The 26,385-nt window shown below is 38.9% G+C and overlaps 1 protein-coding gene across 1 annotated transcript in view; it reads left to right on the plus strand.

The window, feature by feature from the left end:
- The window catches only part of SP4 (Sp4 transcription factor), a 59,672-nt gene that overhangs the window by 25,313 nt on the left and 7,974 nt on the right, over positions 1–26,385 (plus strand). Inside the window, exons 3-4 of the mRNA XM_049785338.1 lie at positions 11,049–11,277; positions 16,605–16,804. Of these exons, the coding sequence (XP_049641295.1) occupies positions 11,049–11,277; positions 16,605–16,804 (429 nt within the window). The remainder of the gene's footprint in view (positions 1–11,048; positions 11,278–16,604; positions 16,805–26,385) is intronic.

Genomic DNA, 26,385 nt, shown 5'->3' on the forward strand with positions numbered 1-26,385 from the left:
CTACTTGACAGTCATTCAGATTTCTATAAATTTTAGACCTTTGAAAGAAAACAGTGTACAAATCAGATTTATTCACTTGAATAACCTTTCCTGCATACCTGTTATGTACTTAATGCCGTTACACAGATGAATGAGATCTTCCCTGAAACTGATGAGTATGGCAAATAAACTCAGCTAAAACATACTTTAGATGTTTAGTAGCAGGGGACAGGAGAGACAGTGTAGTATAGTAGTCAAGGTGCTTGCCTTACACAAAACTTGCCCAGTTTGATCCTCAGTAGCAGAGATCTCTGAACACAGAGCCAGGAATTAAATACTGACCACCCTCCAACACACACACACACACACACACACACACACACACACACACACACACACACACACTCTCTCTCTCTCTCTCTCTCATACACTCTCTCTCTCTCTCTCTCTCTCTCTCAACTGATAAGATATTTAAATAGCATAGAGGATCTGGATTAACTGTAAAGTAAATCAGCAAAGTCTTTACGGAGATGAAACCGACTGATGTGAACAGAGCAAACAGGAAGGCTACAGAGAGGGAATTATCTTGGAAAGTTGTTCTGATCAAACTATATATATGTTTAATTAAGGATTTTCACTGTCATTTCATTGTGGATCAAGTTTAATTTACCAATCTAGATCTCCTAAAATGGACTAGAAATTCAATATATAGGCTATATATATGTACATATATCAGGCTCTATAGAGCAGACAACTCAGTTACTAAAAATAAGTAATAACTGCTTATCAGTTTTGAAGTTTGATGGAATTGCTCTTCTGAGCCTTTCTTTTTCTTCCATATATTTAATTTTTTTTAAATTTGTTAATGTTACGGAGTTCTTGCACTGCCAAACCATGCCTGAGAATTCAAAGAAAGAAATGGTGCAACGGACAAGAACCTTTCTGGTATAGGAAGAAAGCACAATTCCAGTCACAGCCATGGCAGTCAATACTTAAAATTATTTTCTCCCAGAGTACCAGAGACATTCTGATTATTTATGAAGAGCAGATAAGGAATTTTTTTAAATGAGCCGTAAGTATCATGAATGTTTTATTATCTACTAAAGTCAAGAAAGTATAAGAATATATTTAAGACAAGGCATATAAGCAAAACTAAAAAGCAAGCAGAGAATCATAAGAACAAATGCTAGAAGTCAGAGCTTTCTTTACTATGAGTAAACAAAGACCAATAAAACACTACCAGTAAAACTTCACAGCTTAAAATATGTATATATTTGAATTTATGCAATACATGCATAATATATGTGCCTCCTTATTAAACATACTAAATTAATTATAAAAAATTAACCAATATTTTCTTCGTGCTTTTTGATTTGGAGACCACAATTTTCCAAATAATGCAAGACAGAACTACTAAAGTATTAAAAAACCAAAACCAACTAGAAATATCACCAATTACCTAGAAAAATACAATGATAGACATTCTACAGAAGTGACTATAGCTTCGGAAATCTTGATTTTTATAGAAATAATTTCTCTAGAATCTGAAATTAAAATATCATATTTTGAAATTGCAAGTTAAGAGACTAAATCATGGGGCCGGAGCGGTGGCGCTAGAGGTAAGGCATCTGCCTTGCAAGCACTAGCCTAGGACGGACTGAAGTTTGATTCCCAGTCATCCCATATAGTCCCTCCAAGCCATGAGCAATTTCTGAGCACTTAGCCAGGAGTAACCCCTGAGCTTCAATGGGTGTGACCCAAAAACAAAAACAAAACAAAAAAAGACTAAATCATAAATGTAATTCATTCTAAGAATTACTTGTTCTAAGCATCACTTAGGACTATAAAGAGAGTATTCTTTACCTTTTATGCAAGGCAAATAAGGTGCTTAAGTTTGCCTTGCCTGGTGGCTGATCTGAGTTAGATCCCAGGCGTTGTACTTCCTGAGCCTCATCAGAAATGATCCCTGAAGCATAGAGCCAAGAGTTAAGGTTTGAGCATCCACAGGCATGGTCCCAATACAAATATACCAACAAAACAAATATCACCTTGGAAGCTCTCCTCTAAAATAGGAAAACTACTAATCACTTTAAAAATGTGATTATTCTTATACCATAATTTTCGTACCACAAGATGCACTTTTCCCCAAAAAAGATGTGTCTTCTGGAGCAAATTCCACTAGGAGCTGAAGTCTGAGTGCAGAGGAGATCATCTAAAAACTATGTGCGTCGGGCCTGGAGAGATAGCACAGCTGTGTTTGCCTTGCAAGCAGCCGATCCAGGACCAAAGGTGGTTGGTTCGAATCCCGGTGTCCCATATGGTCCCCCGTGCCTGCCAGGAGCTATTTCTGAGCAGACAGCCAGGAATAACCCCTGAGCACTGCTGGGTGTGGCACAAAAACCAAAAAAAAAAAAAAAAAAACTATGTGCGTCGTCTTATGGTCAGGAGCATCTTATAGAGAAAAAAGAAATGGTACATCAATAATGCAACAACAATAATTTAATTCCAAAGTAGGTTAACCACTTTTAGTGTTTATCTGAGCTTATTTTTGAGCTGTGCAAAAATATATAAAAACTAAATTATAATGATTAAATGTGTCTAAACAGAGTAGTAGAGTCCTCCAAATTAATGCTCCAAAGAATGGTGATACTTAATATTATAAGAAATTTAATTTAGGGCAGTCACCATGTTCACACCCAGCTAGCTCCAGAGATTTATTCTTTTCTCAAAAGAGATGTAAACCAAGCCATGAAAAATCATGGGTATACTGGCCATGCAGCAGAAAGCTAGCAGGAGGAAAGGGTTGGCCCAAGCCACTGCCCTGCCAAAGCCAAGCCTGCTTTTCCATCACCCCAAGTCACCGTTTTGCCTATGGCCCTGCCTTACCACCCCATTACACTTAGACAACAATCTGATCAAACTTTAGGTACATTGATTTAGAGGCTGATATGACCAGGGCTTTTTGGAGCGAGTGCAGGCACCCTCCCCCACATAACTTCCTTCTTCCAGGAGGCCTGGCAGCTGAGTACACACCCCTAAAAGTTTTAGTAACAATAATATTGCTTTGAATTTCTGGATAGCTTCATTTGTTTGATGCTGTCATTCCTATAGTAAAACAATAATTTAACAGAATGGACAGCTAACAAGCTTATTAAACTTTCATTGCATTAATGACTTCATTGGAGAAACAATAATTTTCATAAATGTGCTTGTTACTGTACTATTTTTTTTTTTTTTTTGGTTTTTGGGTCACACCTGGCAGCGCTCACGTGTTACTCCTGGCTCTATGCTCAGAAATCACCCGTGGCAGGCACAGGGGACCTTATGGGATGCCGGGATTCAAACCACTGTCCTTCTGCATGAAAGGCCTTACTCCATGCTATCTCTCTGGCCCCTGTTACTGTACTTTTAAAAACTTTTTTTTCCATTTTTTTAATTTATTTTTTGGTTTTTGTTTTGTTTTGTTTTGGGGGGGGGGGCCCACACCCGGCGGTGCTCAGGGGTTACTCCTGGCTATCTTTTCAGAAATAGCTCCTAGCAGGCACAGGGGACCATATGGGACACCGGGATTTGAACCAACCACCTTAGGTCCTGGGTCGGCTGCTTGCAAGGCAAACACGGTTGTGCTATCTCTCTGGCCCCCTCTTTTTATTTTTTAAAAATAACTTTGCTCTCACCTGGAAACAAACATGGTAAAATATGTGACGCATTTTCTTTAAATAAAGTTAAAAAAAAAAAAGGAGAAAGAAATTTATAACCAGACAGGGCTGGAGGTAAGGCACTTGATTTGCACCTGTCTGATAAGGTACTGGGTGTGTTCCCCCTGACACACACACACACACACACACACACACACACACACACACGAAAGAAAAAGACAAAAATGTAGGGTTGTATAATATTATAGTAGTAAGCAAATCACTAGCCTTGTATATGTTGACGTAGGTTTGATCTCTAGCACCAGATATGACCCCCTCCACGCCCTCCAGAAGTGACCCCTGAACACAGAACCAGGAATAAACCCTGAGCATTTCTGGGTGTGGCTCCCCTAAAAAGAAAACAAAACAAAACAAAAAAGAATGTAATAGGCTTCTATAAATGCCTATTTAAAATCTATAGACACTTTTGTTTTTTTGTTTTTAGATTCAGTTACATGTTTTTATTTTATTTTGTTGTGATTTAAAAACTTATTCATAGTTGGGTTTCAGACATACAACGAATCAGGGCCAATCCCACTATCAGTGTTGAGCTCCACCAAAGTTCCCTGAGTGTATTCCATACATGGACAGTTTTTAAATTAGTAAGTGCCTTGTTTTCTAGAACCCATGTTTCATTAACAGACTTTTCCATATTTTTTATTTATTTTATTATTAACTTTATTTACTGATTGATTGGTTTTTGGGCCACACCCAGTGGCACTCGGGTTATTCCTGACTCTGCACTCAGAAATCGCTCCTGGCAGGCTAGGGGACCATATGGGATGCTGGGAATCAAACCAGGTCCCTCCTGGGTGGGCCACATGCAAGGCAATTGCCTTACTGCTGTGCTCTCTGTCTGGCCCCTACATTTTTTAATTTTTTTTTTTTTGGATTTTGGTGCTTGGGTTACTCCTGGCTCTGTGCTCAGAAATCTCTCCTGCAAGCTTGGGGAACAATATCGGATGCCAGGGATCGAACCTGGGTCTGTCCAGGGTCAGTCACGTGCAAGGCAAATGCCCTACCACTGTGTTATCACTTGGCCCCCATTAAAACATATTTTTATACTTATTTTCTATACTTAAAACAGCAATACATCCAAATTCTGTTACTTAAATATGTTTTTAATGATGAAAAAACTTTTTTTTCTGGGCCATTACCTGAAAATGCCCAGGGTTTATTCCTGACTCTGGTTGGCTCAGATCATATGTAGTATCTGGGATTGAACCTAGGTCATCTCTGTGCAAGGTAAAAGCCCTATCCACAGTACTATCTCCCTAGCTCTGATGATGAAATTCTTTATTTTAGTTTGTAACAGAACTGCATTTTTCCCTTTGCTATTAGGAAGTTTTCAGAGTGAGAAAATAACTGGCACTAAAATTAAAACACTTAATTTCTTTATTTCCCCTCATAATCAAGAAGACCCAAGGAATCCAAAGTATTTTATTTTTATTCATTATTTTATTCAATTAACCATAATAAGCATTTATTAAACAGTATACTTCCTAAGGGCTAGGAATGAACAGATAAATTGAGGGGATGGGAGAAGTTAAATCAAAACTAAGATTTACACTGATCTCTTAATTCTAGTTATGTCATTTATTTTGACCTTAATTTAGGTAAGTTAGTTTCCACTTATCTTTATGGGGAAATTTTACGTTGTAGAACCCTCCTCTAAATTAGGTACCAATTTGATTCCTGAAATGAATTATTTTCTTAAAATAGAACTGCAGTACTTTTTCAAGTTTCCCATCAGCCCATTCAAAGTTCACTGAGTAATACTTAATTAAGATAGTGGTGAAGAAAATAAAGGAAAACCTGACATTTTATGTGACTATTGCTGTAGTCCTTTAGAAATTAAGTCACCACAGGTGACTTACTGGGATGGCCTCTTTCATGAACTATTTCCCTTCTTGAAAATGAAATGTATTCAAGTTTTTTATAAGCATTAAACTTGAAATTAGAAACCTGTGACAGGTTTGAAGGAGAGCAAGAAGGTTTAATCAAATCTGGGTTTTAGGAAAATTCTGGAATTCAAGCATGTGACAGATGTGAAAAGCCACAGTCAGAGAAAGCAGAAGTAAGAACTGGATAGAATGATTGTTAGAATATTTGTTAGCATTTGGTAAAATCTGTGTTCTTTTTTTGGGGGGGAGGGGGTTTGGGTTTTTGGGCCACACCCTGCGGTGCTCAGGGGTTACTCCTGGCTGACTGCTCAGAAATAGCTCCTGGCAGGCACGGGGGACCATATGGGACACCGGGATTCGAACCAACCACCTTTGGTCCTGGATCGGCTGCTTGCAAGGCAAACACCACTGTGCTATCTCTCCGGGCCTTGAAACCTGTGTTCTAAACTCTTTGTACTCGTGTATAAGCCAAGTTTCGTGCCGAAAAATTCGAACTCAGCTTATACTTGGGTCATACAGGTTATTTGACTTCAAATGCACGTAGTCTCCAGTCATCTTCTGCCGTCTGCTGGAGGGGACGGTGCTTCAGCTCAGTCCACAAGTCACGGCTTAGCTGGTGGGGACTAGTATCTGTGTAACAAAGTATGCATTTGGAAAGGATTTGGGTTTAGTAACTCCTGTGTGCCAGAGAGGTAATAATGAGCTGAAGGAAAGAGAGAGCTTGTTGGACTTGCCAACAAGAAATTATTATTATCTCTCATTTGTAGAGTAAGAAGATGGACACCTAATTTCAATTTTTTAGTTTGAGAATTGAGAGATGAGAATAAAGGCATCCAATGTAGATAATTCTTTTAAGAGTGTGACTTAAATTTACATGTAAAGGCTGATTATAAAGAGCAAATAGAGAATAAGAAGTTTCTGAGAATGTAAAGAGCTTGGGTTTTAGGGACAGTGTGGTCAGTAATGCCAGATACAACAGAATTATTTGTGAAACATTCATTAAGAAGTAAATGCGGGCCGGGCAGTGGCGCTAAAGGTAAGGTGCCTGCCTTGCCTGCACTAGCCTTGGACGGACCGCAGTTCGATCCCCCGGTGTCCCATATGGTCCCCCAGGAGCAACTTCTGAGCACATAGCCAGGAGTAACCCCTGAGCGTTACCAGGTGTGGCCCAAAAACCAAAAAAAAAAAAAAAAAGAAGTGAATGCACATTGAATTTGGCTGTTAGGAATTCCACGAGCCCAGAAGCTAAATCCTATTGAGTATCAAATATGAGAGAATGCAGTGTGTACGGAATATGAGACATAGAAATGTAAGACATAAGTAATTCAGACTAAAAGCCACTTTTTTTGGAACCACACCCTCTACGGAGACAGATGTGCAGTGGTCATTCTGCTTGTTGTGTCACTGTTTAGGCCTTGGACAGGCCATGTTTATCTCTACGAACAGAAGGCTTCCTAAAGCGGACAGATTCTAGATAACCAGGAGTGGTGGTAGGTGACTTGAGGTTTTCCAACCTTTCCCACACAAATACATGTGCACATTTGTAGATACAAGTATGTAGCTAAGCACAGGAGCACACACCCTGCTTTTCCTAATGACTTTGCCCTCTCTTCCCTTTTGAGATGTAAAGACCCACTTAGGCTTGGTTAATTAGTATTAGATAGGTACTTTGAGGGGTGTTGGGTCTAATCTGGCCAATGAAGATTGTATGGGGAGGACAGTTTGTGGCTCAGTCCTCAAGGTTGGAAGCTTTGCTTTTCTCCCTTAAGTATGTCTTGTTTTTCTTAATTCTTGCGGCGCCCCTGTTCCAGGCCCGTTCTCCCAGAATGGCAAGTGGAACTACTACAAATATATACAGGTGTGCCCAATGCTTCACCTGATCCCTCCTTATATCCAGTTATGTGTCAGGGCCTCCCTCCTTTCCCTAGCACAGCAGTGGCAGTGTGCACACAGGATGTCCAGTTAGAGGATGGACAATGAGACCAAGCCACGAAGTTCTAGGCCAGAGGCAGGTGTATAAAGATATACTAAGCCCCGTCCTGTGGCAAGAAAGAGAATGGGTCAATTGTTTGGGGACTATCAAGGGAGACAACATTAAGAGACAACATTCAGAGACATTTTTCCAATACTGCTTATTGACATTGACTCAAATCCTTTGAGTTTAGGCTCAGATTATTTAAAATTACTTTGGGGCCAGGGGGTGGGGTAGAGAAACTTTCTGTGTGTTCAAAAATACAAGTGATGGCAAAGCAGGTAGGAAGCTTGCCTTGTACACAGCCGACCTGGGTTTAGTCCCTGGCATCCCATGGTCCCCTGAGTCTGCCACTCAGTAACCCCTGTGTCCCACTGAGTGTGGCCCCAAAAATGCAAGGCATAACAAAATATTTTGAATCTTTGATGGTGGTGATGTGAGCTGACTGTAAACTAAGGTCACATTCTTTTTTTTTTTTTTTTTTTGTGGTTTTTGGGTCACACCCAGCAGCGCTCAGGGGTTACTCCTGGCTCCATGCTCAGAAATTGCTCCTGGCAGGCATGGGGGACCATATGGGACGCCGGGTTTCGAACCGATGACCTTCTGCATGAAAGGCAAACGCCTTACCTCCATGCTATCTCTCCGGCCCCAAGGTCACATTCTTAACAGCATTGTAAAAAAATTACCTTAGCTGTAATACATTTAAAGAATAAAAATAGGAATAAATCTAAAACAATCATTTTTAAGATTTATTGAAACATCAAAATTAACACTTGACATTTATATATTGTTTTATAATTTATAAAGCCTTTCCTGTAGGAAATTGGCTTATCTTTTAAAAACAACTCTTTTTAATAGAAAAGGGATAAGAGGGCCCGGAGAGATAGCACAGCCGCGTTTGCCTTGCAAGCAGCCGATCCAGGACCAAAGGTTGTTGGTTTGAATCCCTCTGTCCCATATGTTCCCCTGTGCCTGCCAGGAGCTATTTCTGAGCAGACAGCCAGGAGTAACCCCTGAGCACTGCCAGATGAAGCCCAAAAATCAAAAAGAAAAAAAAAAAAAGAGAAAAGGGATAAGAATTATAAGGATGTCAAGATTACTTGAGGTAAAGAAATAAAGGATCTTCACTACAGATACTTTGTAGATTCACTGAATTCACAATTTCTTCCCTTACTTACATTGCTTTATCACCATATTAATTCAAAATCTAACAAAAATGTAACTTCAGATGAATGGTTAAAGTATGCATTCTCACTAAAACAGTGAATAAACACTTTGTTTTCATTCAAAAATATGGTTTATATTCTACTATGTGCCTTAAATATTACTGTGAAAGATTTGTAATTCACTTTGCCCACAGTAAAAAAAAAAAAAAGAAAGAAAAAAATATGGTTTATAGGCGATGGAGAGATAGCGCAGTGATAGGGCATTTGCCTTGCAAGCGGCCGACCCAACACTGAAGGTGGTTCGAATCCCAGCATCCCATATGGTCCCCCGAGCCTGCCAAGAGCGATTTCTGAGCAGAGAGCCAGGAGTAACCCCTGAGCGCTGCCAGGTGTGACCCAAAAAAACAAAAACAAAAAAAAGGTTTATATTGAGACTTATCAGGCCATTTGCCTTGCACGTGGTCAACTTAGATTCAATCCCTAGGAACCCATATGCTTCCCTAAGCCCCTCCAGGTGTGATCTCAGAATGCTGAGCCAGTAGTAAGCCCTGAGCACAGCTGAGAATAGTCCCAGAACAATACAAGAACAATATATATTATAGCTCCCACAGGTTTAAGAATAATTAGGCTAGTAGTGGTTTAATTTTGCTTAGTAAATGTATGCTGTTCCTCTTATAAACTGTTACTGCCTTTTTCATGTTTGTTCCGTGTTATTAAAAAACTAGCTATACAACTTAAAATTAAGCTCTTAATTTTTTTTTTTTTTGGTTTTTGGGTCACACCCGGCGATGCTCAGGGGTCACTCCTGGCTGTCTGCTCAGAAATAGCTCCTGGCAGGCACGGGGGACCATATGGGACACCGGGATTCGAACCAACCACCTTTGGTCCTGCATCGGCTGCTTGCAAGGCAAACGCTGCTGTTCTATCTTCTCCGGGCCCAAGCTCTTAATATTTTGTACTCAATACTCATGCTGTGTTTACTATCATATTTTCTTTATTGCTGTCGAACTCAGTTAAAGCTAATATTAATAGCTAACATTTGAGTATTTTTGACAGACAAGCGATTAGAGGTGTGTAAAGAGGAACTTTTTTGATCTTAAACTCTTTGAGGTGAGGGCATTCCTTCATAAGTTGCATTTTTGTTCATTCACATATTTACTTCCATATCTTTGGGGGAGAAATTAGAACTGTGTTGAAAGAAAGGTTAATTATAAAGCAGAATCAATGTCAAAGTCATAATATGTACTGTTTACTCATGATTTTTCCCCTAAGGAATCAAATGATTATATATATGTGTGTGTGTGTGTTTATGTATATTTCTGTGTGTTTACATATACATACACAGTAGCCTGAGAAATGAAGTCCAAATAATGTATGCGTAAAGCAATAATAGATTAAATGTCTGTGTTGCGATTATAGTAACAGTATGATTGTGATCCCAGACATCTCATAGTTCCTTGAGTGTCACTGGGACCAAGTACTGAACCACCAAGAATGGCTATGATCCACAGTCCCCCTCCCCAAACACTGTTGGGGATGAACCTATTTTAAAAAAACCTATTTAAATTAACCTGTATAATTCTTGAATGACTCATCACTTGTTTGCTTATTTCGAATTATGAAGTTAAGTTCTGAAACTTACTCTTTTTTTTTTTAATCACGTTTTATTCCTGCCTTTTCTTTAAGCAAGTTAGATACATTGCTTACTCTGGAAATGATAATTATTTTTTATATCTTTATTTAAACACCTTGATTACAAAAATGGTAATTATTATGTTTCTATAGCATCTTTTTTTGTTTTGTTTTGTTTTGTTTTTTGGGCCACACCCGGCGTTGCTCAGGGGTTACTTCTGGCTGTCTGCTCAGAAATAGCTCCTAGTAGGCATGGGGGACCATATGGGACACCGGGATTCAAACCAACCACCTTTGGTCCTGGATCGGCTGCTTGCAAGGCAAACATCACTGTGCTATCTCTCCGGGGTATAGCATCTTATCTGTGGATTTCAAAGTACTTTTCAAATGTCATGAATCCTGACATTAGTTTGGTCAGAAGAAGGTAAATGACAAATATTATCTTTATTTCACAGAATGAGAAATTACAAATTTCTTTACGTTTATTCCCACCAAATCTGACAATAAAGGCTTCATGAGCGAAATTAAGAATGTTCTGTTTTGGAAGAATTAGCATAACATAGATTACTAACTCCTTTGGTTTCGTAGTTTACAAGGATTATTAGAGAAATGTGGTAATTTTAAGTGCCCATGAAAAATAGTCTTTTAATTACTTCTTTAGAAATAGAAAACATAATTTTTTTAACCATCTTTTTAGGTCAACAGCAAGGACAAGATGGAGTGAAAGTCCAGCAAGCTACAATAGCTCCTGTAACTGTAGCAGTTGGAGGAATTGCTAATGCAACGATAGGAGCTGTTAGTCCTGATCAACTCACACAAGTGCATTTGCAGCAAGGTCAGCAAGCTTCTGATCAAGAGGTGCAACCCGGCAAGAGACTTCGAAGAGTTGCCTGTTCTTGTCCTAACTGTAGGGAAGGAGAAGGAAGGTAATGTCTCTGTGTCTCTGTCTTTTTCTCTGTCTCTCTTCCCTTTTCTCCTTTTCTCCTTCTTTCCTCTCTCTCCCTCTCTTTCTCTCTTTCTCTCTCTCTCTCTCCTTTCTACTCTCTCTTCTTTCTCCCCCCTCTCCCTCTCCCTCTCCCTCTCTCTCTCTCTCTCTCTCTCTCTCTCCCCCTCTCCCTCCCTCCCCCTTCTCTCTCTCTCTCTCTCTCTCTCCTCTCTCTCTCTCTCTCTCTCTCCTCTCTCTCTCTCTCTCTCTCTCCCTCTCTCCCTCTCTCTCTCTCTCTCTCTCTCTCTCTCTCTCTCTCTCTCTCTCTCTCTCTCTCTCTCTCTCTCTCTCTCCCTCCTCCCTCCCAGAAATTGAGATGTAATTTTTTTGTTGTTGTTGATTTTTCGGGCCACACCTGTTTGATGCTCAGGGGTTATTCCTGGCTAAGCGCTCAGAAATTGCCCCTGGCTTGGGGGGACTATATGGGATGCCGGGGGACCGAACCATGGTCCTTCCTTGGCTAGCGCTTGCAAGGCAGACAGGCACCTTACCTCTAGTGCCACCTCGCAGGCCCTGAGATGTAATTTTTTTATGATCAGGATTAGATTAAGCAAACTATTCTAGGAATGGGATTTCAGTCGTCTTTTACCTCCTGCCTTTTAAAACTGATTTTCTATTTTTATGAATTATATAAATATTGAAAATAAAATACAGTTCACTGACAGTGCTCAATTTAATTGTTTTTAATATATTCACAGATATGTGTGACCATTACTTTAATCTTAGAACACGTTTTGTCACTCCCAAAAGAAAGCCTTTATTTAGTAGCAATCCTCTCAACCTTAGGTAATCTTGATAGATTTGCCTATTCTGGACTTTTCATATACCATATTTTCCGGCGTATAAGACAACCCCCTAATTTTACAGTTAAAACATAGGTTTAGGCCTGTGTGTGTGTGTGTGTGTGTGTGTGTGTGTGTGTGTGTGTGTGTGTGTGTGTATATATTTTTTTTGTTTGTTTGTTTTGTTTTGTTTTTGGGCCACACCCGGCGGTGCTCAGGGGTTACTCCTGGCTGTCTGCTCAGAAATATCTCCTGGCAGGCACGGGGGACCATATGGGACACTGGGATTCGAACCAACCACCTTTGGTCCTGGATCGGGTGCTTGCAAGGCAAACGCCGCTGTGCTATCTCTCCGGGCCTGGTTTAGGCCTATATTCACTGTATAAGGCAGAACGTTCCTGTGCTGCAACTGTATGTACCACAGTGAGCCAATTACAAGCAGCAAAGATTCAGAGGTTCTACTGTAATAGACTTCCTCTCTGACTCTGGCCAATCTAAACAGGCTTTTTACAGTGTAGATTCGGATCCAGAACATTGTCTAATTTGTATGCATCAAAAGCCTGCTTGAATTGACTGAGTTAGAGAGGTGGTCTGAGCAGCCTTGCAGTGATTGGTGCAGGATCGAATTGGAAAATTCGTTTTGTGGCAATATTCAGACAATTTTCATTTAGCGGCATATTGAAACATTTTTCGGGATATACTTGGCGTATAAGACGACCCCCGATTTTCGGTTGATTATTTTTTGTTTCAAAAGTCATCTTATACACTGGAAAATACAGTAAGTAGAATCATAAATTATGTACAGTGGTTTGTAACAATTTATTAAATTGTTTCCAAGGCTTTCCGTGTTTTAATGTATGTTAATTTTAGTGAGTAAGCAACAATTCCATTCTATAGGTAGAATTTTACTTATCTATTTATCAATTGGATGTTTGGGATTTTTTATCATTTAACTACTAGACTACTCTAAACACTTTTTATTTCTTTTGGGTATGGACACGAGAATGGAATTAATTGTTCAAACTAGGTCAAGCCATTTGAGGAAATGCCTGATTGTTTTCCAAAGTAGTTGAACTATTTTCATTGCCACTAATATTTATATAACTGTTTTAAGGGAAACTCCCATCTTTTTTCCATTTAAAATTTAGATTGCCTTTTTATCATTGAATTATTAGTCTTTTATATATCCTAGATATGAATTCCTTACTGGGTATGATATACATATATTTTCTGTCATTCTGTTTATCTTTTGATTTTCTTCAGTATGTCCTTTTACAATGCAAATGCAAATTGCAGTTGCAAATGGAGATGCTTAATTGTTCGTTTCAATTGATATATTTTTTTTTTTTTTTTTTGGTTTTTTTTTTTTTTTTGGGCCACACCCGGTGACGCTCAGGGGTTACTCCTGGCTATGCGCTCAGAAGTCGCTCCTGGCTTGGGGGACCATATGGGACGCCGGGGGATCGAACCGCGGTCCGTCCTAGGCTAGCGCAGGCAAGGCAGGCACCTTACCTCCAGCGCCACCGCCCGGCCCCGATATATTTTATAATAATATATTTAAGCACCATGATTACAAACTTTTTGTAGTTGTGTTTCCATTATAAAAAAGAACACCCCCCCTTTGCCAGTATAATCTTCAATGCTCCCCACGTTTCCCTCCCTACCCCTGCCTGTATTAGAGACAGTATTCTACTTCTCCCACTCACTGCCATTGTCAGTATAGTTGTTAGTGTAGATATTTCTCTAACTGGATTTAGGTTTTGCATATTAATCTATCCTGCATCCTGGTGAGCTCTTATTTCATTATTTTTTTTTATTGGTTTCTATATGTAAAACCATGTCATTTGTAAGTAGAAATGGTTACTTCTGCCTTCTACTCTGGATGACTCTTAGTTTTCTCATCTAGTATTTTCTGGCATATAAGACGACCCTTAAATCCATGAAAAACTTACTAAAAAATCTTAAAAGTAAGTAACTTCTTAAAAGTAAGAGGGGAGCGGTTCACTCATTCCTGAAGCTGGAGTAAGTTTCAGCATGCTGTATACTGGCATATAAGATGATCCCCGACTTTTAAGAGTCTTTCATGGGCCAAAAAGTCATCTTATACGCCAGAAAATATGATAATTGTTCATGACCTTCAGCTTTGTATTGAATGAAAGTGCTTAAAAGTGAGAGAAAGTGATAAAAGTCTTTACTTTGTTTCTGATCTTAGGTGGGAAAAAAATCTTAGACCATTAATTACAGTATTATTCCTGGATTTATCATAGATGTACTTAGTTAAGCTGAAGCATCTCTTTTTTTTTTCATGAAAGGATATTGGGTTGTATATAATGCTTTTCTCTATTTCTTAAAATAATTTTGTAGTCCTTATTTTAATTCTATCAATAAGTTATAGTATGTTATCAGATGTTAATAGTTTTTGTGTTTTGTAATTTGGTCGTGGTATATATGTTGCTGGATTCAGTTTGCTAACATTTTTGTTACTGATTTTTGGATGCATGTCATGAGAAATACTGATGTGTAGTTTGTCTGGTTTGGGATGAGAGTACTAATGTCCTCATAGAATGAATTGTTTGCTCCCTATCACCTTATATAGTCCCCAGAGCCTGCCACAAGTGATTCCTGAGTGCAAAGTACAGAATAAGTCCTGAGCTGAGCACAGCAAGGTGTAGCTGAAAAATAAATTAAAAAAATTTTTTTGAGTACTATGGTTAATTTTGAGTTTTGGTACCATTTGTCTTTTTTTTTTTTTTTATTCTTTTATTTAAAAAGAACAGTTTACAAAGTTGCTTATAATGCTATTGTTTCTGGCATTCTGTGTTCCACCAATCCTATCACCATTGTAACATCCTCTACCATTGAACCTGGTGCTTGGGGAACCGTAGAATTCCAGAGAGCTGATTCAGGAGCTGATGTTGTGTATGTGATCGTATTCCCCCTATTTGAGATGCCACCCTAGCCACCCCCACCTCCTCATCCTCAGTTCATTCTGAATCTGTGTCTGAGGTTTCTTCTGATGTGGGATGGTGTCTCTCAGCTCTCTCTTTTCTTGCTGCTTTCTGGCAATCTACCTAGCTTACAGTTTAGCCTGTTCTCCAGTGAATCTATTATTACTGTCCTCCCAGTTGTCTTTTGTGATTATTTCTGCTATCTTAAAGAATAGTCACTTCTCAAGTGAAGTCTGTTCCGTTGACAAGAGATTTGGAACTCTTTTATTGCATGCTTCTCCCTTCAGCCAGAAATTTCTATGTCATGGTTTTTGAATGGGTGCCCTATTTCTCTCTGGGGAATCTGTGTCCATTGGCGCCAAGAACATTCATTGTGGGGAGCAGCAGTGGCCTCAGTTCTTACTTGCTTGCTTTTTCTTAGAACCTCTGCTTATGAACCAAGTCAAGGACAATTTGAACTTTATCTAAGATAGAACCTGGGTCATAGGTATTAGAGTCCATGGAAGAAGGATGTGCCTTTTGTTAGCTACACTCACCTGAAATGTAGCCCCAAGAACAGTTTGCTGAGGCCAGTATGAGACTTGCTGACATCTCATCTGTCCTGGCAGTCCCCCCATCTCCATACCAGTCTGTAATGTGTCTAATGGAAGAGAGGTTGAAGGGAGGGAAGAAAGAAGGCTGTAAGTCTTGGCTCAAGGCTATGCCATCCTTGTTATATTTTATTTCTTTGAGTAAATGTTTATTTGTTGTGTATTTGTTAAGCTGTTATTAGAGACTAAATGACATGTGGTTTGGAGCTTTTACAGTTTTCACCAGCTTCTCTGGAAGTTCTCCTCTATCTTCCTAAATACGAAACTGCACCATATACATTTAAATTGGAATTACTAACAGTTGGATATGTTACAGAATTTTCAAGTGTCTTAGAAAGCTTAGGGATTTATTCTAAGGAAAAGCTAGGGAAGGAACATGAAATGCTGTGGGATTCATAATGTTTTTTATAGCAAACATGGATTTCATATAGTACTTGCACTACATTTTAAAAAAATTTTTTGGGGGTGGGGGACAGCTGTGCACTTAGGGTTATTCTTGGCTTTGTGGCAGGAATCACTCATGGCAGGCTCAGAGGGCCATATAGGATGGTGGGGATTAAACCCTGGTTGGTCACTCGCAAAGTAAGTGCCTGGCCCACTGTACTACTGCTCTGACCCCATTTTTCTGATTTTTAACTACAGTTATGCCTCATGAGTTGTCCAAAATTAGGAAAGCTGTTCTTGTGGCAGAGAATAGCTGAAAGAAGTCTGTTTGTGCTTTGCCTATGGGAATTCCTGGTTTCAATCCCCATCACATCGTTCCCCTGATCCCAGAACTGGGAGTAACCGCTGAGCATTTCAGGGTGTGACCCAGAACACCTCCCAGTATAAAACCCACACATACACACAAATGAAAAGCATCCTTTAGTTATTTTTTATTCCTTTTTATATTTCCATATATGTATGAATGGTATTGAGATAATAATGTTCGATTTTGGTTTTTGTTAGAGGCAGTAATGAACCAGGAAAAAAGAAGCAACATATCTGCCATATTGAAGGATGTGGTAAAGTGTATGGTAAGACATCTCATCTCCGAGCACACCTACGCTGGCATACTGGAGAAAGGCCTTTTGTGTGCAACTGGATGTTTTGTGGCAAAAGATTCACAAGGAGTGACGAGCTTCAGAGACATAGAAGAACCCATACAGGTTAGTCGTTTAAGGACTTGCTTTTGTTTTATTTAAAGTATTTTTTAAAGTTATTTTTTTCAATCTTAGATAAAAATTGGAAAATAATTTAGTTAGCCATATAGAAATAAGCAAAGTAGAGACTAGTGGTTATCTGGAAATGTTGAAGTTTAAAATTCTTTACCTCTAGAGACTGAGAAGATAAAGATAGCTCATGTGGTAGAATGCCATGCATGGCATGTGCAAGGCCCAAGTTTGAGTCTCCGTATGCCCAATTTCCAAAATATTTCAGTATGTTTTTTGTAAACTTTATCGACATAATTCTATGGAATTTATTTTATTTGCTTCTCTTATATTCTTAAATTCACATTATTTCTGTCAGTAAAAAAAATAGGTGAAAAAAGAGTTGAATTATAGTCTTTCTTATAAGTGGACTTTATTAGATTTTTTTTTCTTTTTTTTCTTAAAATACAGAATTTTGATGAAAATTTCAGAAATGAGATACATTAATGGGCCTCTCGGAACTGACTGTTACTGGGTTGGGTTTTTTTGGTGGTTGGGTTTTTTTGGTGGTTTTCTTTTCTTTTCTTTTCTTTTTCTTTTTGGTTTTTGATTTTTGGGTCACACCCAGCAACGCTCAGGGGTTACTCCTACTCTACACTCAGAAATCGCACCTGGCAGGCTCGAGGGAGCAATGGGATGCCAGGATTCGAACCACCATCCTTTGCATTCAAGGCAAGTGCCCTACCTCCATGATATCTCTCCCGCCCCTAGGTTGGATTTTTTTTTTTTTAAGCTTAAAATATGTGCCTTCTGGGACCGGCGAGGTGGCGCTAGAGGTAAGGTGTCTGCCTTGCAAGCGCTAGCCAAGGAAAGGACCACAGTTCTATCCCCCCGAGTCCCATATGGTCCCCCCAAGCCAGGGACAGTTTCTGAGTGCTTAGCCAGGAGTAACCCCTGAGCATCAAATGGGTGTGGCCCGAAAAAAAAAAAGTGCCTTCTTGAAGTCATGAAATTTTCCTATACATGGATGTACATGGAATCTATTATGCTGAGTGAAATAAGTCAGAGAGAGAGAAAGACTCAGAATGGTCTCACTCATCTATGGGTTTTAAGAAAAATGAAAGACATTCTTGCAATACTTTTCAGAGACAAAGGAGAGGAGGGCTGGAAGTTACAGCCCACTTTATGAAGCTCACCACAAAGAGTGATGAGTTTAGTTAGAGAAATAACTACCTTGTGAACTATCCTAACAATGAGAATGCATGAGGGAAATAGAAAGCCTGTCTAGAGTACAGGTGGGGGTGGGGTGGGGAGGAGGGATATTTGGGACATTGGTGGTGGGAATGTTTGGGACACTGGTGATGAGGGGTGTCCTCTTATATGACTGAAACCCAACCACAATCATGTTTGTAACCAAGGAGTTTAAATAAAAAATATTATTAAAAAAAAGTTTCTTCCTTTTTAAAGACAACAGCTATACAAATTTAAAATGTAAACTTTTAGTATCACATTGATACTTTTCATATATTGCTCTTAAATATAGAAATAAAATACTGTTTTAAAATATTATGAAATATTATGTATCATATTGCAATATCTTAATCTCACTTGTTTGACATCTATCCAAGTTCACATCCTATATATTGTATATCTGTACTTAGTATTTTGACACAAGCCTTTACTATACTGGATTAATGTTTTTAATTTAGGGGGTGGCAATTCTGGGCCTTACGAAGCCATGCTTCTTTCTGGCTCTGTTCTTAGGAATTACTCCAGGTGGTTCTTGGGTCAGCCACATGCAACACAAGCACCTTAATATACTGTTCTGTATCTCTAGCCTCTGGATTAATTATTTTCTTATGTTGTTTAGGTTAGTTATCTTTAGCCAGTGGTCCATTTATTGATGGAGTCTGTGTGTAGAATGACTGAAAATCACTATCTGCCACTTGGCTATCGTAGCTGATCTGTGAAGTGGTATGAAGGACAGGTGCCTGTTTGTAGGTGTGAAAAGTTTGAAGAGCACAGGTCTAGATCAGTGGATTTCAAAAGCCGGTCCTTGAGCAGGTCAGTCTGAAGGTGTAAAAGGGCAGAAAGCCACTGATGTAGATTCCTCCTGATTTGTTTGTTTGTATTTGGTCCCCTCTGGTGGTACTCAGGGATGTTACTCATGACATTGCACTCAGAAATCAATCCTGGCAAACTCGGGATCATATGAGATGCAGGAAATGGAATCCAGGTCTGCTGCATGCAAGGCACATGCCTGATTCACTGTGCTATGGCTCAGACCCCTCTTGAACAATATCAGAGTTTGCTATTGTGAACATAGAGTGAGCATGTATGAGAAGTAGAAATAGTGGCTCATAGAGAATATATATATTAACTGATTTTAGAATGGTTGTCTCATCTTTGACAGTCAGTGAGAAATCGAGAGCTCCTACTTTGTGTATAGTTAGTTGCCAATGCTTAGGTTTTGATATTTTTATCTAAAATAACCTTTTATAAATTGATATTTTATCTGACTACCAGCATGTTTTCATGTTTCTTGGACATTTATTACTTTCATTCTACTGTTGATTGTTTCTTTTGCTCATTTCTCTGTCTCTGTCTCTCTGTCTCTCTGTCTCTCTCTCTCTCTCTCTCTCTCTCTCTCTCTCTCTCTCTCTCTCTCTCTATTTTTCTTTTTGGTTTTTGCAGCATACCCAGCTGCACTTAGGAGTTAACTCCTAGCTTTGCGCTCAGAAGTCGCTCCTGGCAGGCTCGGGACCATATGGGATACTGGGATTCGAACCACTGTCTGTTTCAATCACCTGTGTGCAAGGGAAAACGCCTTACTGTTGTGCTATCTCTCCAGCCCCTCTTTGCTTATTTTTTAATTTCTAATTTATATGTTGCAAATTGTTCCTATATAACTCTTTCCCAACTTTTAATGATAGGGTTGGATATTTATATACTTATTTTAAGTTAAATATACATTTAAGGCAGGGGTCTCAAACTCGCGGCCCACGGGCCATTTGCTGCCCTCCATACAACATTTTGTGGCCCGCGGCCGGCCTTCAAATATCACAGTATTCTCACAGTAAAAATCGCATTAGTAAGAAAAAAATCGCATTAACATTTGCATACCCTGAGCGGTTCCGTTTGGGGTATGCAAATGTTTAATGCGATTTTTTTCTTACTAATGCGATTTTTTTATTGCAAATATTTGGTAAGCGAAATCCCTTATGGGGCCCTGCCTCACCCTGACTTTGCCTCCTGTGGCCCCCAGGTAAATTGAGTTTGAGACCCCTGATTTAAGGGCAAGTGAGATAGAACCAGAATTAGGGCTTTTACTGTGCATGTGGTTAACCTTGGTTAGATTTCTGATAACTACATATGGTCCCCTGAGCACTGCCAGGAATAAGCCCTGAGCATCTCTGGATATGCAGCCTCCCCACTTTATCCCCATCCTCAATAGATATGTCATTGCAATAAATACATCTAATTTCCCAAAGTACTTTAATCATGCTCAGAATACTTAGTGTGCTTATAATTGACAAAGGCATCAAATACAATATTTTCTAATAGACTATTGACTATTCCATGTAACTTATCAAATACTATACTGAAAATGGAAAACAGGTGGTATGTGGTTTCACACCATTTACATACACAATCTGAAAGTTCCTTGAATCCAAGAGTTCTTGCTGGTTGATCCATTTCTTTCTTGATGAGGTGCGAGAATAACTATTAGACACTGTTAGAGTATCGTTTGCTTGCTTTCATGATGGTATAGGTCACTGGAAACTGCAGCTCACTACTGTCCAGTACTGTGAGAAAGTGTACCATCTACTGTTAGCTATAGAAAAAAGTTCCCGGGGCCGGGCGGTGGCGCTAAAGGTAAGGTGCCTGCCTTGCCTGCGCTAGCCTTGGACGGACCACGGTTCGATCCCCCGGTGTCCCATATGGTCCCCCAAGCCAGGAGCAACTTCTGAGCACATAGCCAGGAGTAACCCCTGAGTGTTACCGGGTGTGGCCCAAAAATCAAAAAAAAAAAAAGAAAAAAGTTCCCTCTATAATATCCTCAATAGTTACTGTGCCTATGCAGGGGGAAAAAGGAAAAAAAAAAGCACAAAATAATCATTTTTCCACATATATATTGATTGATTGTTTTTATTTTTGACATCCTTATTTTGGTGTAGATATTGAAGTTGATGTCTCCTTTTTTATTTTATCTTATCTTGTCTTATCTTTCTCTTTCTTTTAGCACTCCAGCATGATTTGAATTCAGAACCAAGATTATTGTGTGGTGCTTCTCTTTATTGCTGTAGGGCTCACTGAATATTTAATTTGACATTTATTTTTGTATTGATGGTGTTTCAATTACCTATTTCAAGTCCTCTCTCAAACTGAGGCTGATAGCCACTAGAAAGTCTCCGCCCATTTACAGCATATTTTTATTTATTTTTTATTTTTTTATTTTTCTGCTTAATCTTTACCCCATTCTATTGCTTTTCTTTCCCTCAAACAAAACCACATAACTCAATTTATCTAGCTTAGCCTCTCAAATAGAGGGAGAAACAAGGGAGGGCACCAGGACCAAACAGATGTATGATCACTGATAGTAAGCTAGACAAAGAGGGGACCACCTACTCTAGCAGCCCGGGGGGTGATGGTGGGGGATATGGGTTGCAGAAAGGGAATGGGGAAGAGGGGAGGACAAATTTGGTGGTGGGTATTCCCCTGATTCAATGTTAATATGTACCTAAAATACTAATGTGAAAGATATGTAAGCCACTATGATCAAAATAAAAATTAAAGAAAAAGAAAAAAGTTAAAATAATTTCTGCTAAATGCATAATCACTTAAACACCATTGTAAAGTCAAAAATATAAGGACCATTTGGTTATTAGCCTTTTAATTTTGTACTATTTTTTTGACAGATGGGTTTTTTCTACATTCCATTTTGTCAAATATCAGGTTGGGTTTTTTAAGTTCTTTTTTAGGGTCATAATTTGGTGGTTTTGGGATGGACCCCTCGTGGTGCTGAGGGACTTCTCCTAGCTCTGTGCTAAGGAATCACTCCTGGTGGGCTGGTGGACTATATGTGGTGCTGAGGATTGAACCCAGGTTGGCCTTATGCAAGTGCCCTAACTTCTGTAACTATCACTCTGGCCTCAGTTAATATATATTTCTAATAAATATGTTCTTCTAATGATCATAGATTTGTTTTGGGATTTTGATTTGCAAAGTAGACATTTTTGAAAATGAAATGAGGTAATTTTGTTTTTCTTCTATGTTTAAAGCAATTTTCTTTTAGTAGCTCATTCTTCATTGATTTGTAATGAAACTTATGTTTTGAATTTACTCATTTAAATATCTATTAACTTCTATGTGTTGTTTTGATACAATTTTTGGTTCTGTTCAGTTTTTCTTATTTTCTTTTTTGTTTGTTTCTGTTTTGGCACTTCTTCCTTAGACTTTTTGCCTTATTTATTTATTTATTTATTTTTTGGTTTGTTTTTTTTGGGGGGGGGTCACACCCAACGGTGCTCAGGATTACTGACTCTGTGCTCACAAATTGTTCCTGGTAGGCATGAGGGACCATATGGGATGCTGGGATTCAAACCACTGTCCATGCTGATTGGCTGCTTTCAAGGCAAACGCCCTAACGCTGTGCTATATTTCCGGCCCCACCAATTTTTTTAATACGTATCTTTACTTAAGAACCATGATTACAAACATGTTTATAGTTATGTTTCAGTTATATTCATAAATAAAGAATACCCCCTTCACCAGTGCAACATTCCCACCAAACATGCCCTCCACTTCCCTCCTCCCCCACCCTTTGCCTGCATTCAAGACAGGCAGTCTATTTCTCTCACTCACTATCATTGTCATGGTAGTTGTCAATGTAGTCATTTCTCTAACTGAACTCACTCTTTGTGGCAAGCTTCATTCATATCATGAGCTGGACCTTCCAGCCCTCTTCTATATTGTCTCTGTGTATTATTACATTAATGTTTTTCACTTAAAACCCATAGTTGAGATACTATTGTGTCTCTCTCCTTCTGATTTATTTCATTCAGCATAATAGATTTAATGTCCATCCATGTATAGAAAAATTTCATGACCCCATCTGTTCTGACATCTGCATAGTATTCCATTGTGTATGTGTACCACAGTTTCTTTAGCCACTCATCTGTTGCCAGGCATCTGGGTTGTTTGCAGATTCTGACTATTGTAAATAATGCTTCAATGACTGTAGGTGTGCAGAAGGCATTTTTGTGTTGTGTTTTTGTGTTCCTAGGGCATATCCTTAGGAGTGGTATGACTGGATCATATGGGAGCTCAATTTCCAGGTGTTTTTTTTTTTTTTTTAAGAAATCACCATATTGTTTTCCAGAAAAGTTGGACTAGACTGGCATTCCCACCAGTAGTGAATGAGTTTCTTTCTCCCCACATCCCTGCCAGCACTGATTGCTCTTATTCTTTGTGATGTGTGCCAGTCTCTGTGGCATGAAATGACACCTCATAGTTGTTTTGATTTGCATCTTCCTTATGATTAGTGATGTAGAACATTTTTTTCATGTGTCTTTTGGCCATTTGTATTTCTTCTTTGAAGAATTGTCTGTTTATTTCTTCTTCCCATTTTTGGATAGGGTTAGATGATTATTCTTATTAAGTTCTGTCAGTACCATATATGTCTTGAATATTAGCCCCTGGTGGTATTTGGTGAGTAGTTTCTCCCATTCTGTGGGTGGTCTTTATATCCTTGCACTATTTCCTTTGAGGTGCAGAAGCTTCTCAGTTTAATTGCTTCCATTTGTTTGGACAATGAAGTTTCCTCCTTGAAGATGCCTTTAGTTTCAATGTCATGAAATGTTTTACCTGTGTGTTCTTCTATATACCTATGGTTTCAGGTCTGATATCAAGATCTTTAATCCATTTGGATTTGACCTCTGTGCATGGTTTTAGATAAAGGTCTGAGTTTGCTTTTTAACATGAGGCTGACTGGTTGTCCCAGCACCACTTGTTGAAGAGTCTTTCCTATTTGGCACTTTCTATGCCAGTTCATTAGAGGTTTATATTCTGATACCCTGGTAGTCTTGATATTTGAATGTCCTTCCTTCCTCACTTTCTTTCCTCCTTCCCTTCTACTCCTCCCCTCTACTGGACCTCTTTATTTAGAACATTCTAATTAGCCTTTGAAACTCTGTTAAATTTGTTGTTAAATAAACTAATAATGCAGATAGTCTTTTGGGGGAGAGCACACCTAGTGGTGCTCTGGGACAACCCCTGGCTCTTCATTCAAGAATCACTACTGACAGTTCCCTGGGGACCATATCAAGATGAGCTCCATAAGTAAGCTCCTGTACAACTATTTTTCCAGCCCCCCCCCCATACATGTGGGACTAAAGAGGACATAGAACTGATACCAGCTGTCATATATACCAGACCAGATGTTTCTAGTATCAGAATCCTTTAATTCTGATAGCATTAATGTCAAGTAATAGATTGTGACTTTTTTTTTTTTTTGGAGTTTTTTTTTATCTGAAGACAAAGATGCAGAGAGAGGACAAGGTGAAGGTACAGTGGGAAGGCAGTCATCCATAAACAGAATTCTCAAAAGAAATCCCCTTGCTGACACCTTAATTTTGAATTTTGATCCCAAAAAAAAACCATTAAGAAAAATAAAACAAAACACATTTACTTTGTCCCTCAAGATCCCAGATTGTAGTACATTATAACATTTCTTAGTATGCAAAGCAGTCTAAAGCCACAAAATTTATGTAACTCCTTTAACATTAAAGGCTATAGTACTGTTGACATAGTTGATCATAATACATTATTTCATTAAGGATGAGTCAAAGGAGCCCAGCAAAGACAGTGTTAGTGTTAGTGTGACAATTGTTTGCATAGGCACAGCAAAATAAAAAAGATTAATTGAACTGTTCAACGTTTCTTTTTTCTTTTTTTTTTTTTTTTTTACCTGAACCTGGCATGTTCAAATGCCCTATTCTGTGCTTAGGGGTGCCATCAAGTGATGCTTAGGGTTCTTTTTTTTTTGTTTGTTTTGTTTTTTTGTTTTTTTGGGCCACACCCGGTAACGCTCAGTGGTTACTCCTGGCTATGCGCTCAGAAGTTGCTCCTGGCTTGGGGGATCATATGGGACACCGGGGGATCGAACCGCGGTTCGTCCAAGGCTAGCGCAGGCAAGGCAGGCGCACCTTACCTTTAGCGCCACCGCCCGGCCCAGGTGCCTAGGGTTCTTAAGCAGTGACAGTGATTGAAGTCGGTCCTCCCATAGAAAAATATATGTATTCAGCCCACTGTACTCACTGTAGCCTCCAGATCCAGTGATTTTTTTTTAGGAAATGAAGTTTTGAAAGATCTCCAGCTCTCTTCTGCTCCCTCTGGTGGTTTCTAGCTGCAGAGAACTAATAGATTAGAGTAGTGGTTTTCAGAACCCAGAGGATAGTTTAGTGGCTCCGAATGCATGTCCTGCAAATGTAAGATTGTGAGTTCAACCTGTAACACCCTCACTCAGGGAGATCCTGGGAACATTGCTGTCTGGGATGCCCAACAGTATCTGTCTCAGATGCTATCTTGGATGTTTGTTTTTGTACTGCAGTCAGGTGTGTGTTGAGTTACCGTAACGGAAGGCCTGTGACCCACAGTGAGCACCATAGCAACTACTATAATTGAATTTCCTGCACATTACCACCAAAGAATAGGATTTCTAGTGACATGTGTGTGTAAGAATCCCAGCCAAGAATTCAGATTGCAACTTAATGGTGCCTCTTAACCAAATATGTGAGCACTACAGCTAGGTGAATATGTGCAATCCCTGCTCGCCACCACCACAACAAAAATAAATAAATTGGTTTTTTAAAAAATCAAAACGGTAGGTTTTAACTACCTCTTATACAAACCAAGTAAGATTCAGCACCTTTTGATGATATGTGCTTCCTTTCTGCAATCCCTTAATATCCCATGTTTGAAAAGGCTAGTTTTTATAGGTTTTCTGGTTCCTACAGAGTGAAATTTTGAAGGTCACTATCTTTACTGGTTCATCTCTTAGTTTCTTGTTTGTTTGTTTGTTTGTAGAGGCATCTTTGCTCTTTTTATTTCTAAATAAGATATGGAGAGAGGATTAATGAATTCTGTTTGTAACATGTTGAGTGATACTTAGTGTTGTGGCCTACCAGGAGATTTGGAATTTTGATAGTTACCAACTTAAAATAGTACTTCAAACTATTTGAGTAGATATGATTGCCTAACATAAGCATTTATAGAATTATATGACCATAGAGATTCTAATTTGAGTAAGAATTCCCAAGGGAGAAAGTTTTTTTGTACAAATGAATGCCCCACTAAATTCACGACCTCTGATTTTAGGTAGTCCTTATTGTTCTTTCCGTAATAAATGCTTCAACTTTAAATCTTTTTATTATCCCACAAGCCTCCTACACTAGTCTTAACTCCCAAAGGTTGAAATTCTAGGTTGACTTTAAGATGATCAATCCTGACTTACTTTTATCTATAACTCACAGTAGAGATTTGGGAATAGTCATGAGAAAATTTATTTAGATATTATACATTGAGTGATAAATAAAAAT

Source organism: Suncus etruscus, chromosome 13 (assembly GCF_024139225.1).
Source record: "Suncus etruscus isolate mSunEtr1 chromosome 13, mSunEtr1.pri.cur, whole genome shotgun sequence".
NCBI classification, from domain to species: domain Eukaryota; kingdom Metazoa; phylum Chordata; class Mammalia; order Eulipotyphla; family Soricidae; genus Suncus; species Suncus etruscus.